At 29.9% G+C, this 14,091-nt stretch overlaps 2 protein-coding genes across 2 annotated transcripts; one reads left to right on the top strand and one right to left on the bottom strand.

Moving 5' to 3' along the window:
* The first annotated feature begins 1,661 nt into the window (after positions 1-1,661).
* On the top strand, positions 1,662-7,919 carry LOC131931101 (intraflagellar transport protein 43 homolog A). The gene is made up of 9 exons (XM_059287808.1): positions 1,662-1,770; positions 2,690-2,794; positions 3,729-3,799; positions 4,541-4,579; positions 6,576-6,625; positions 6,879-6,951; positions 7,157-7,232; positions 7,476-7,538; positions 7,671-7,919. Exons 1-9 carry the CDS (start codon positions 1,729-1,731, stop codon positions 7,782-7,784), a joined length of 633 nt encoding a protein of 210 aa, XP_059143791.1. The 5' UTR covers positions 1,662-1,728; the 3' UTR covers positions 7,785-7,919.
* A 702-nt stretch (positions 7,920-8,621) lies between these two features.
* LOC131931100 (spermatogenesis-associated protein 17-like) lies at positions 8,622-14,057 on the bottom strand. Its single transcript, XM_059287807.1, has 10 exons — positions 13,967-14,057; positions 13,347-13,436; positions 13,157-13,238; positions 12,587-12,637; positions 12,267-12,370; positions 11,644-11,799; positions 11,252-11,402; positions 10,844-10,992; positions 10,356-10,485; positions 8,622-9,595 (listed from the first exon to the last, which is right to left on the bottom strand). The coding sequence occupies exons 1-10, from the start codon at positions 14,032-14,034 to the stop codon at positions 9,521-9,523; spliced, it is 1,056 nt and encodes a 351-aa protein (XP_059143790.1). The 5' UTR covers positions 14,035-14,057; the 3' UTR covers positions 8,622-9,520.
* Positions 14,058-14,091: the final 34 nt, after the last annotated feature.

Genomic DNA, 14,091 nt, shown 5'->3' with positions numbered 1-14,091 from the left:
TTATTTTTTTACAAAAGGGGTCGTCCATAAATTAAATGACGTCACACTCGTAGTTGGAGGGAGGGTCCGTAATTTTGTGACGGTGTGGGATGAGGGGGATGGGGAATCAGATGGTGTGACGTCACACTTTTGCATTATAAAAAACAATGTTAGAAAACTAGTTTTAGCCCTTATTTTGCGGTTTAGAAAACTGTTTTAATAAATTGTAATAGGAATTGATTAAATACTCTATGTTGACAGAGTTCAGACACGATTTTGGAAAAATATCGATTTGAGATATGGGGGGGGGGGGGGGTTGTAGGCTGAGACAACGTCAATTTAGAGGGGGGGGTCTGGCTTTTTGTGATGATGGGGAGGGGGAGGTAAAAATCGTAAAAAAAGCGTGACTTCAATAATGGTTGACCCCAAAACAAAATATAACCGCAGGAGCCATTCTACATAACCTTATTTTTAAACAAACCGTTACGTCAAATAATGTTTGTCTTACCTAGGATACACAGGAGCAGTAGAAGAAAGGTGAGACATGTCGATGGGCTCCGTATGGAAGGGAACAGCAGGCCACATATCTTCCAGAAACGTTTGAAAAACTTATAATTGAAACTTGCTCTGTAAAACAAAACAACAACATACTGAACAGCAGCGTTGGAGGGTGGTGTGTTGTGGGAGGGGGGGGGGGGCTGTCTCACGTTAAGCCTCAGGTAGACATATAGTCTAGGCCTATCATATTGATAAAAAAAATTGGTCCTTTATTATAATTAGCCTAGTGATTATTTATTATGTATCATAGTGTCTTGATTTTTCTTTTCTAAAGCTCTGAGTTTACGTATGAGTATGTATTGATAATTAATAATTATTAATTAGCCTAAGAAGATTCATAGGGAAACGCAAATTGTAAATTAAGTTTTTAAGTACTAAGTACTAAGCAGGCTTGGATCTATTTACAAGATTTAGTATTTACTTTTATTAAAGTAAGAAAATACTTAACGCTATGTGAAACTTAGATAATATCTATATAGTATATAGAAAATAGTAAAATGTGGGCCTATAGTTTTTCTTTAGATAACTACTACTAGATCTAAATCTATATCTAGATTTCTAGGTACTAATACTACTAAAATCTCGATCAAAGGTATCTAAATGATATGTAAAGGCCCATAACTCTAATAATTATAATAATAATGGTTGAAGTTGAAGTAAATAATCCGTGTTTGTGTACTTTAATATTTGATTATTTGTACTGTTGTAAGCATGCTAATTTATTAAAATACCATCGTCGATTGTGTTGTTTTATTACCACAAAAAACGCGTTTTACTACGTGTTTTTTCACAACGGTAAAACATAAAACTATACGCTAAACATTTGAACTCACTCGTCCGACGAGAGCCGCGTTATTAAACGCCCTCCACGATTCTCCATTGGTGTTGAGAAAACGAAACAAGGTTATGTGAGGCCGCATGGTATTTATAGATAAAACATTTATAAAAAAGATGTACCATATTTAACGAATAAATGTAGTCACTTTTTTAAATAAATGTAGCTAAACTTGTGCTTGTTTGTTCAATATATTTAGTTTTTGTTTAATATGCTAAATTTTAAAATTATTTTGCATAACATTACTGAACTATAAAAGAAAGAAATAACTGAGACATAGATTTAGATCTAGATCTAGATCTAGTTGCAAACAATGATGGCTCCCTTTGAATTCCATAGTATTCCTTAGCGTCAAAATGGAGGCTGACGGATTAGGATTCGGTACAGCGCAGAAAAAAGTAAATATTTAGTAAATATTTGAGATTTAATAATTAGATCTAGATCTACCTACTTAAAATCAACATTCCCGAGATTCTAATTAATTATAATAAGTAAACCAACATACTACTATCCTATAAACTAAACATCTAGATCTAGAATCTCATCTGATTCTAGATCTGGAGGTAATCTATCGTTTTGGGTACGTAAAATCGCCCGCGGCTATTAATGTACGAAAACGTTACCTCATTGTCAAGGCTGTAATAGAAGTATATTGTGATATGTTTGTGTCAAATATTATAGATAAATGAATAATAAACCTTAATCAATGGCTAAATATATCAATATAGGCCAGAAATTAACTTTAAACAGCAGTGTCTGCAAGCAAGATTTGCTATATAAACAGCAGCCATTTGTAAAATAGAGTGACTTCCGCCTGAATCTTGCGCTATAGGCCCTATGTCTATAAAAATAAAACTTAAACAAGATGGCTGCTATAGTAAATGAGCATGGTTGCATCTGTTGGAAACATCGCTGGTGTTCATTTATTACTGAAAAGTTTTAATTCAATTGTTTAAAAACAGGTACATAAATGAAACAAGGAAACATTTTTGTATTTTTCAAAACATAAATCCTCCTCAAAATGCGAAATAATTATTAAAATGTAAGGAGTCACCTGTTTTTCACATTACTAGTCGCGGGCGATTTTACGTACCTAAAACGATAGATTACCGATCTGGATTATAATTTGTAAATTTTAAAAATTTTTTTATTGTATTCATATTTTATTATTATTATTATTATTATTATTATTATTATAAAAACAAGTGATATGAATTCACATAAAAAATAATAAGACTATCTATTAAGTGGGCCACTATTTAAATTTAATTCTAACTTAACTAAAGTAATCTAACCTTTACGAATTAACAATTGCAGGGTCCTAAATCTGGAAGACGAGCTGCACAGGCTACAAATAACCCTGCACCAAATCTAGATGAAGAGGTATTAGCTACTGAAACATCCAATAAAAAGAAACCTTCAGTAAGTAGCTAGCCTATTCAAACATTACATACTATTTTTAAAATTTCATTTTATTTATGTTATTAAATGGCAAATAATGGACACATATTATAAGTATTCTCGTAATTTTGTTTTGTTTTTTCTGAAAAGGGTATAGAAGTCTAGTTCTTTCTAATTTATTTTCGAAGTTTTGTTTTTGGTGGCATTCATTCAAAATAGTATAGCTACAATTTGATAGACCCTATGTATATATGGATAAGGAATTTCATCCTTTTGACATCAATACACAATCATTCACTGTGAAATAGGCTATTTATCCTATTAGATATTATATATAGGCCTACTTATTTTTATACTGTGTGATCATTTGCTGTATAAAAATTACATTGCTATAGTAAGTAAAAAAGGCTTTAAAAAATATATTGCAAAGGATGCAACCAAAAAAGTGAAATCCTTAAAGTGAAATCTTCTCCAACTCCAACTGATTACCAGGATATTAGATAAAGAGATCATGGGTTGCTCATGCATTGTAATCCCTTTCTTGACCTTTCCCAGTGTAGTCCAGAATGAATCTAAAGTTTTATTGTTTTTTTTTAGCCTTAATTTTTTGCCTATTTAAACTATCTGAGTTACTTTTCATTTTCACCCGATTAGATGAAGTAGAGTACACCTGTTTCTGTGACATTGGCGCATAAAGAGACAGTGTTTCATTCAGACATTCTTGTCAGGGGGGGGGGAGGAGATGGTGGCTAAAGTATAAATTTCAAATATCTATAAAAAAAAATTTCTATGCCTATACATCTTTACTTTCTATTATTGGAGTCACATTCCATTTACCTGGGTGCGCTCCATATGTTAGGGTTAACAATCAAGTTCAGTACCATATGACCTCATTGTCCCATCAACAATAACACACTTGCATTACTTGCAAGTAATTTGTCTCACCATTATCTAGGATGGTCCACCTGGAAGACCCAACAAGGCTGTGTCAGGCTGGGGTGAAGATGCACCTGCAAGAAAACCACGGTAAGAATTTCATAGTACTGCCATTTGTTAGCATTGGAATGGCTGTTCAAATAACTATTTCTTGAATAATGATAAAACGTGACATTATTTACTACTGTAAAACTGTTTTAGCATTTGTTAAATATCAGTTTTTTAAAAATGATAGGTAAATTATATTATATACAGACTTATTCTGCTTTTAATAAAAAATTTGATGTTTTCATATGCTGCATTTCATTTTTAGTGTAATCTCATTAAAGTGGTTAATCTGTATTTTTTTATATTATGTTCTAAAAAAAAATAAGACTGCGTTCACAAAGTTAGTTTATTTGTCTGCTTAAATGTGCTTTTACATTTAGTGTCTATGATTTGATATGTTCCTGCTATTTCTCTTTTTTTTTTTATTTTTAAATGTGCTTCAAAAGTTTAATAAACTTACATCTAATACAACTTTAAATTTAAATACATGTTTGAAAATTGCTAAGATAATTTTTTAAAGTTATTTTATTGGTTACAAGGGGAGAGTTGAAATGACACAGAATTTGTATTCAGCCCATAACCAATGCCCATATCATTTCTTATATTCATTACTATCTTTCTTTATACATTTTGTCAGTGACAATAGATAGTGTATAATAAAATACTTCATATTGAAGTTCCCTTGTTTACATTTATCTGTAGACAAAGGTGATGAGCTTGTTTTATTATTATTGTTTTGATTTATGTTCTTGTAAATAAACTTTGGTGAGTCCATGTTTTCAGAGCCAGGCAGTTAGGGGAAGGATTTGAAACAGTGGAAGAGTAAGTCTGGGGTGAACCAAATTTCACATCAGTTTCACTTTGAGAATATTTTGTTTTTATTTCTTTTCAACATTTATATTTTATTTATTAGTTTTAACTATTTTTTTTATATTATCTTCTTAAATACTTCTGAAATAATTCATTTATTTATACTATTTTCTTGAATATTAATTTTTAAAACTATTTCTTTATATGATATTAATTATTATATTGCTGACTTATCAAGCTTCAAGTTATCTTTTATGAATGATGGTTATATTCCAACCCTTTATTGAATTCTAATAAATATGACATCAACAATTATAGATATATTTTAACTTTTTAAGTCCAACTTGTCATAGTGTGTTGCTACTTAGAGCTGCATGTTATCTTTCACTTTATCACTTACCTATAATCTCAATGATAACATTTTCTTAAGTGTAAGCAGTTACAAGAGTATTGCACTCTAGATTTTTTAAAATATTTACCATACTGTTTTATCTTTAAAAACAATAATTTTAAATTTTGGTCCTATTCCTTTAATGAAACAAAAGATAAAAAAGATAAAAACACAAAAGTAGTTTTCCAACCTCTGCAGTGTTTTAGACCTGAACTTTCAGTTAAATTACTAAAATTATTGTTGGAAAATAAATTTTAAATGTATTTTGCTACACTTTTACTTTTGAACTAATACTTTTACATTGTTTTACCGTGGACAATCTAAATTCCAAACTGTATTGTTTTGTCTGTTTGTTAGGCTATATAATACCCTTGATTGATTGTTTATAGTATGTAAAGCTTTTCAAATATATTATCAGAATTTTAGTCATTTAATTTTTTAATCTGTTATCTATATTTCTTACAAACGTGTATTAACCTACAAAACAATTCCTGCTTCTGCAATGTCTATAGTAAAAAAAAACTATAGGTTAATGAAAAATTATAACACATTGTAGGTAAAGAGTATAGCTTATTTTGTGGATATAAATCCATTTTGTCGGTTTGTTAGTATTAAAGAATATTAAAAGAAAGAAATGTAATTTTCATTAGAAGATCATTAATCTTACTAAAAATCTTATATTAATCTAATTAAAATTAGGTCTGATAGATAGCAAGTTGTTATGACTTTCCAGTGTCAAACAGATATAAACACATTTATTGTTTCAGTGGTGAAGGCACTTATGGACATGTTTGCTTGTTTATTTATATATGAACATAATTGGTGTATTACAAATAATATTTCCCGTTACTAATATAAAAATTACATCATAGCTTGCCTGCTTATATTTTTATAATTTTAAATAAATTAAAAAACTAATAAGCTGTCTAACTATTTAAAGTAAGATTAATTCAACAGCAATGATCATGTTGGTCTCTATAGCCTTGCTTTTTTTTAAAAAAAACTATATTTTACAAAGTAACATTACTATAAATTACTTCTTTCAATTCCAACTATAAATTGTTGATGGAGCTTTCATCTTTAATTTGGTAGTGTGTTAATTTTATAATGACCTAGACTGAAAAAAAAATTAGCCTATGTAATGTAAGCCAGTTAGTTCAGCCTAAACTTTCAGCAGAAGTAAAATACATGATGCTATTTAATCCCCTGGTGCATGTCAGGGCTTGTCAAAACACCATTAATTAAATGCACCTGATAAAGTGTCAACATGACCATTTGAGAGCTGTCATATCAGCCGCCTGATACCACATGTATAATATTGGTCAACATCAGGCCTATGGGGAAATGATGGAGCTTTTTATTTTATTTTTTTTATTAAATAGCTCTTTATCAGTTTATTTTATCTTTTGCTTTCTATGAATAATAATAAAAAATGTTTAATTTGGTCAAGTAATTAAACTACGCCCCAATTGTATGGTAGCCTAGTATGCCTGTTTGTTCTACATACATATATTATTCATTTAGAAAAAGAAAAATCTTTCTAGATCTATATGTTGATTTAGGCCTATGTTTTTAGAAACATCATATTATTTTTATTTATTTTTACCTGTTTTCCAGTGATAGATTCAATAAAAAGAACTCAGATAAAGATGATGATTCTGAAAGTGGTGAGGACATTTTGCCTGCTTTGAAAAACATAACAATGTTTTACATACTTTAATTTTTCTTTTTTTATGTATCCTAAATGTCATTGTTATATAACAGTGTAGGGGAGTTAATTATTTTCTGGTCATGTCCCTTATCTGAAATGTTTTCTATTTTCTAATTATGTCCCTTATCTGAAATGTTCTCTAGGTTATCATCTCTTAAAAGTCAAATTCAAAGGTTATTTTTTCTAAATCTATCTACTGTGTGTTTTAGATATACCCATCATCCCAGAATTAGAAGAGAATGTTGAAGAAGACTTCACAAGTAAAGTTGCTTTAGCTCCAAAGTACGTATCTGTGCCATAAAAAGTATGCAAGTTCACAAGTGGAATTTGAAGTACTATTTTCATCTCTGTTAGTCAGTGTTAGTCTTTAGGTCCTGAATTAAATTTTAAGCGACAACTGCAGCTACTTAATTATTTTTACAATATTTATTTTAAACAATATTTTTGGTTCATGCTGTTAACATTTTCCTGGCTGCTCCACCCACAGTGTTGCTGTCAACAGAGTCGCGACATACAGGGAACTGGACACAGATCTTCTCAAGCAGGCAGCATTTTTAACATTGGTATGTTTACATAGGTTTTTTTTTAGCCTAGTTTGTTCTATTCCATTGCTAAGTTTACACAGGTCCTTTTCGCCTAGCATGTTCTGTTCATGCGCTCATATCTCCTTTAGTACACATTATTTTTAACATTTGGTGTAATTTTTAAGCCCATTATTTCCTACTCATGCTACTCCTAAGAACCTAAGCACATTTAAAAGCTATTTTTCTAACTTTGAAAATTTACCTTTGTTTTATCTCATGTAGGATAATGAAATAGATCTCAAGCTACTAACAAAAACTCTTTCGCCATCAGAGGACATAATAGAAGTAGGTTGTTGTTTTCAGTTACATAAAAAGTTTGTCTAATTATTTCTTATATTTTTTAACAACAATTGTTCAATGTTTGACAAGTTTTTTTGTGTGTATGTTCACACATTAAGTTTTTACACATCATTCCAGGATGACAAAGAATGGACATGGGATAAATTATTCACTGAGGTTTCATCAGAGTTGCGGTTGGAATGGGAAAAGAAAGAGACAGAAAATGAAGAGAAGACAGAAGTGGAACCATGATCTCAAAATTCTGTACTGCTAATTTGATTTCAGGACTAACCCCTGCTAAGAATTTAATCTAAATTCATATAACTATATTTTGATTTCGTTTTTTTTTTTCAGAAAGTACAATTTTTTTCTATTGCAGTAAGTTTTTTTTTAAAAAGTAGATGCCACACTATAACAAAAAATTGTAGGCCTATTATTTTAAATTTTGTAGACCATTTTGAATTTTTTTCAACAGAATAAGGTGTAACTTGTCACAGTTCAGCTTGAGTTATTATTCTGACACAAAACTTAATACTACAGTAAAAACTGTGATAAAATTAAATGTATATATTTTTTTAAATATCATTATTTGATTATGCACATACACACTGTGGTTGTTTGTACATAGTATTGATTGTTATAATATAAAAAATGGATTCATTAAAGTTTTTTTGTTGTAATACTTTTTTGTTTTCTGATGTTGACTGTTTAGACAGTAGATGTGTTTTTATTTTTAATATATATGATTTCAGCTTTAATAAAGACCTGTGATATCCTAATATATAAAAGCCCATGTGAGCACTTTTTTAATAAGATAAAACAGTGTTGTGATAATGGTGGTAAGCAACCTGAACACATCTCTAATTTAAAACTTCATAAAAGATATATGGGAATGTTTAAAGTGGTTTTTAATGTTAGCTTTATCCTGGCTGTATTAAAGCAATGGAATGCAAAATAGACTTTATTTAATTTCCATCTGAACATTTTTTTAAAAAAACATTTATTTGATGACAGAAACCTCACCTGTTTTTCAACAATTAAAATTATTGCACAAAGATTCACATGAAATAGGAAGAACTAGGAGATCAATGATGGAAAAACATCTTAAATTGCTTTATTCATAGTGTAATAGAAAGGTTTTTCTAAATACCAAGTACATGATCTGTTTTCTTTTTTCCCCCAAATAAATATATATACACATTATAATGTACTTGATGTCATAAAGTTTTGTACAACAAATAATTTATTAAAAAACAAATCATATCAAAATTCATATTAAAAAATGGTAAATGTATATACTTAAACAGGTTTAATTTTATAAATATTACAGGACAACTGTAGTTCATTATACCTCAATGGTTTTTATAATCATTAAGAAGGGAATAACCATTATATTTACAGGTGTGAATGTTATTACCTTAATTAGCTAATGTTTTAACGAAAAGTACAGGGCATTTTTTTTAACTTAAAACATTATCTTCAACTAATTATGTGGTTATCAATAAGCTTAACAATTTCTTATGCGCAGTTAAATGTGACATAAATAAAAAAAACAGTAGTAACCAGGTTATACATGCAGACATTTAAGTAACTGGTCACTGAAAGTTCATGAGATGTTGTATATATATATATATGTTTAGTTCATTTATACTTTCTTAGAGTTAGATATTTTAACAAGCATTGGAATTATAAAGCTCTTCTGGAAGTTGAATATGATTTTTAAAAATAAATTAACTTATAATAATGCAAATGTCTTGTTGTAAAACATTAAATCAGAAGATTTGCTTTTTTCATCGTTCATTTGAAATACTTAAAGTGTTGATTAATTTGGAAAAAATCAAAGACTATTGGGATGTTATAGTGAACTCTTTCAACAAATATGATTTAAACAGTTTCAACACTTTTTAAACATATCAGGCTGCAAAAGAATTATTGTCAATTGCCACTCCGTACTTTTTTATTTTCCTGTGAATATTCATTTTCCAGACTCAATATTGTCCACATGAGTATGTGTCATTGAATTTATCAAAAACTGGTATAGGTGGTACTTGAGATTTAAAATCCTGAAGAGAAAAATATGTTCAATATAAACAATAATTTCTAATTTTTACAACATTTTAGGTAATTCTTGACAGATTTATAACATTAAGAATGAATATTTATAATGTAATGTGAGTTTCATTTAAGTCTACAAACTGATAAATACTAATAGTAAGGTGTAGTGGTATGGTGCTTCATGGTATTTAAAATTGCGTAATGTTTTTACTTACAAAATGATAACTTAATTTCAAATTAAAGCTAATTTTATATTGGTGTGACAAACCAAAAAAATGATTGCATTAATTACACCTCACAATTAGTAACAGTATAAAAATGAACCTTAAATTTTTTTTTTAAAAAGCAAAAGTGATGATTATAATCCAAACTATCTACTCAATAATAATAATTAAAATAAAATAACAGAAAATCTACCAGATATGGAAAAAAAAAAAGATTTAATATTAATTTTTGCAAAGGGGTCATCTGTATATGACATCACACTACTAGGCTTAAACTTTTACAACAAATAATCTTATGAAGAAAAAATTACCCAAATTAATGTGATTGTGATCTGAGTTTCTTCCAGGCATCTCTCCACCCCCACCCCCGAACAAAATGGAATTTATATAGAAAACATATACTTTTACCAGTGTCCGTCCACCACTGTGCACCCCCGAAAAGATCAAGTGCCACCCCCAGACAAAAAAGTCTGGAGGAAACACTGATTGTGGTGTCATTTATGGATGACCCAAAAGAGAGCAAAATGCATTTTGTCCAACTTACTTGAGGGCTTAAAAATTTCTCTACACATCTTTCTCTAAAGAATTTAGTTCCGTAATCAATATGGCCAAACTTTGTTGTCGTATGAAGCAGAGGCTCATATGGAACAAATCGGTGTGTAAAGGGTTGAAGACTGAAAAAAAAAATATTATGAATTCCTATAAGTATGCTTTGTTTGTAAAAAAAAAAAGAATTATTTTTCAAAACGAAACAGAATATTGTAGTATACTCACAGTTAACAATTGTTTAACTAATATTATGTAGTGTATATACACTTACCAATTATTTAATCGGAAAAATGTAGTATGCACAGATTTAACAATGTCATTTACACAAAACTTTTTAAAAAAATAGAATTATGTAGTATACACACATTTAACAACTGTATAATTAAAAAACATGTAGTATATATACACTTGACAATTATTTAAATAAAACTGTAATATGCATAGATTGAACAATTGTTAAAATAGAATAAATAGTTTACTCACATATTGTCATTTAATCTTGTAACCCACTCTTCATCTTTCATTTTCTTCCTGGCTTTCTCGAGCGAGTAAAAATCAGTGGCCACTCGTAATGAGGGCTGGAAAGGTTTGTACCTCTGTTTCTGTACTTCTTCAGGCTCCCTGAATGGACCCTTTGAGAAATCAGAACATGTATTAACAGTTTATAGAAAAGCAAATAATTCTCAATGACAAATACCTTTGATAATTTGAAATAGATGTGTAGATGTAGAAGCATTACTGTATAAATATATGATTCTCTTAGACAAAGGAATAAATACGGTGGTTTAATTTTTCATAAGTATCAAATGAAAATAAATTTTAATATTTTATTAAAGAATTAATGTAAAACTTTGTAATTTAAAATCCAAAGTAATTATAATTTGAACTAACCTTTGGTTTCTTGATCAGAGGAGGTAGAGTTTTGGGTACAAGAGAAGAATAACTTGAGCATGATGGATCAAATTTACATTTGTTTGTTTTCTTCTTTTTATGAGATAGAGGCTGAGCATTACGCAGCAAGAATTCCATCTCTGTGGGATACCTGAGCCAACAAAATGCAATAAAGGTTGTAAACACTAAAACAGTGTCAAAAATTTATTTTAATGTCAATTGCCTTTCAAAATAAAAGAAAATTACAGATTACTTATCAAATGTGTTTGTCTTAAAAAGCAACTCAAAGATAGAGATATTTTTAATATATTTAAATGAGAATTCAAAATATCAACTGACATTTAATTATAACTTACAACTCTAGGTATTTAGTTTAAGTGGTGAGTACTTACAGTAAAAATGGTGAGTTATATACACCAGGTATGACGTAAGTGCTGACAAGATGATGTTGTTTCCTGGCCTCATACGCTTTACGCTGCTTGGCACTTTTCTCCTCCTCTCGTTTTCTTGCTGCCAGCTGCTGTTCAGCAAAATCTGCCAATTCTGACCTGTTTACCAAATTTTAAAAGATGATTACTGCTAAAGGATTTGGGTACAATATTTTTTCAATACAGTGAGGCAATGGATCAATTATATGAAGTAATCATACAAGATATTATTTGAACTTAATGGGCGACTATAACTACAATATCTAAAAAGAAGAAAATTAGGTGCAATATCATGACTTTGTTGACACACTACTCAACAGCAACTTTATAAATTTCCAGATCTCATATAACTCTCCTGACTTTCTATAACAAATAACAACCCTAAACTTTTCCTAACACACTGACCAACAAACTAGCTTTTACCAACATGCCAACATTTTTTTCCCTGTCTTTTTGACACTTATAGATTTAAAATATTTGTCCACTTGCTTAAATATTACAGTCCTGTAATGCTAATGACCCTAGTTTTCTAGCAGTCAGCAGCGTAACTCAACACGAGTATCAACATCTGGTTTCTTTAATCATACCTTATGAGTTCATTTTTGACTTGTAAAGCTTCCAAATATCTCTTTCTTGAAAAGTAATTAAATACATATTTTCTAGCATAGTAGCCTCTCCATGTTCTCTGAATCTGAGCAAATGCACATCATTCAAATGGTTATCAAATCAAAGCATTTTAAAAAGTATTTCAATACATTTTTTTTCATACTTAATACAGTGCAATCATTTCTAGATCTTTTATTTTTTTAATATTTCTTTTTAAAATAGGCATTCACAAAAAAAGGAATATTTACTTAAATTAGTAAAAGAGTTTAACAGCCTGACAATACATAAATTGAAACTTTACCTTGCAAGCCATTCCATTGTAGTAATTTAGTTTAATTATAAATAATGTATTCTGTGGAAGAAAATAAAAGGACATAATCATCCAAAATTAACACATTTTTTTTTTAAAACTATCTTCTTCTTCTTCTTCGTTCTTAATTTTTAGTGTTGGGAGGGATCGAGCCTTATCTGCCAGAGGGTTTGAACTCGAGACTTTCTTTTTCAAATTTATCAACCATGAGCTTTGCCGACTGGACCATGCTTCCATCACAATTAAGGATTACGTGTCAACTGGTTATGCGCCATTGAGGCCATTGACTCCGAATTCAGCCTGCTTTTCTTTTTGGATTTGCTTCCATAGCCTTTGTCCAACCAAGAACAAACTACAAGGCAGCAGTTGTTTTATTTTTGGAGTTGTCTCTCCTAGAAGAGTGGCTGTCCCCAGCTAACGAGCCTCATCTGCCCGAGGGTTCGAACTCGAGACTTTTCGGTTTAGCAACCATGAGTTTTACCGACTAGACCACGCCGACCTTTAAAACTATGTTATCCTCAATAAGAAAAATGACCAACTTCATGGCATGTCTGTACTAACCTTTACTAAAATTCTGCAGAATTTTCTGCCCAAATATCCCCTCCATGTTTTTTGGATAATTGTGGCAGAATGGTTTAAATGTCTGGGAAAAAAATTTAATAATAAAAATATATCTATATATATGTAAAGAATTACTTTTTGTTAATTGTATTCAGATAATCAAAAAATTTAATTAAAACAAGCATCTTACTTTAGGTAGAATCTCACTCTTGAGCCCCTGAACCATGACTGAATTTTGACAGCTGCTGCATACTCTTTCTGGCGGACTACCTCTGCTACACTAAATTAAGAACAAAGATGCAAGCATGATAAGTTATTGCTAATATTGTTCAAACATAACTACATTCCAATCAATTTAGAACAAGGTTTCATTAGTTTTAATAATAAACCTAACATAATAAATAAGTCACATGGCAATCACATGGGTATAGTATAAAGTATAATATATAAACCATAGAATGCTTTAGTAGTGGTTTTGGTAGCTTGATGGCAGAGGTTATTAAAGTTATTTCATTTTTGTTATTATTGTTATGTTATTCTAACTATGACTGAAGCATGGTCTTCGTGACGGTCTTGTCATGTAAAATTCAATTGTGATGTTAGTATTGTATTGTATGTGGGTAGTGTACAGTACTAGATTCTAGATCTAGTAGTACTAGTAATAACTAGTAGTAGTAGTAGTTTTTACTTTAATGAATATTTTTGTTTTGTTTTCAGTTTTGCGTCAGTTAAGTTAAGCTATATCATTAAAGAACCACAAAAAGAAAGAAGATATTCACAAAATTCTGGAGCAAAAAAAAGTACTCTTACTTTTTTTTATCATAAACTCCAGCAATTAAGGTATTAATTTCTCCAGCTAAGCGAATCATCGCCGCCATAATGTTTACAAGTCACTAAGGACCAAAAGCTGGAGTACTTCCGGCTGTCTCATAGCA

Source organism: Physella acuta, unplaced genomic scaffold (assembly GCF_028476545.2).
Source record: "Physella acuta isolate Inbredline_101_S28 unplaced genomic scaffold, ASM2847654v3 ptg001891l, whole genome shotgun sequence".
Lineage (NCBI taxonomy): Eukaryota > Metazoa > Mollusca > Gastropoda > Physidae > Physella > Physella acuta.
The sequence above is the reverse complement of the archived record's forward strand: the minus strand, read 5'-3'. Positions and strand labels throughout refer to the sequence as shown.

What these genes read in the sequence shown, in the direction of transcription:
- LOC131931101 (XM_059287808.1), top strand. Translation starts at nt 1,729, where the DNA reads ATGGAGGCTGACGGATTAGGATTCGGTACAGCGCAGAAAAAA. An exon ending in AGGCAGCATTTTTAACATTG is followed by an intron (nt 7,233 to 7,475) that starts GTATGTTTACAT and finishes TATCTCATGTAG; the next exon opens with GATAATGAAATAGATCTCAA. An exon ending in CATCAGAGGACATAATAGAA is followed by an intron (nt 7,539 to 7,670) that starts GTAGGTTGTTGT and finishes ACATCATTCCAG; the next exon opens with GATGACAAAGAATGGACATG.
- LOC131931100 (XM_059287807.1), bottom strand. Translation starts at nt 14,034, where the DNA reads ATGGCGGCGATGATTCGCTTAGCTGGAGAAATTAATACCTTAATTGCT. An exon ending in AGAGTGAGATTCTACCTAAA is followed by an intron (nt 13,239 to 13,346) that starts GTAAGATGCTTG and finishes TTTTTTTCCCAG; the next exon opens with ACATTTAAACCATTCTGCCA. An exon ending in CTCTGATCAAGAAACCAAAG is followed by an intron (nt 10,993 to 11,251) that starts GTTAGTTCAAAT and finishes GATTTCTCAAAG; the next exon opens with GGTCCATTCAGGGAGCCTGA.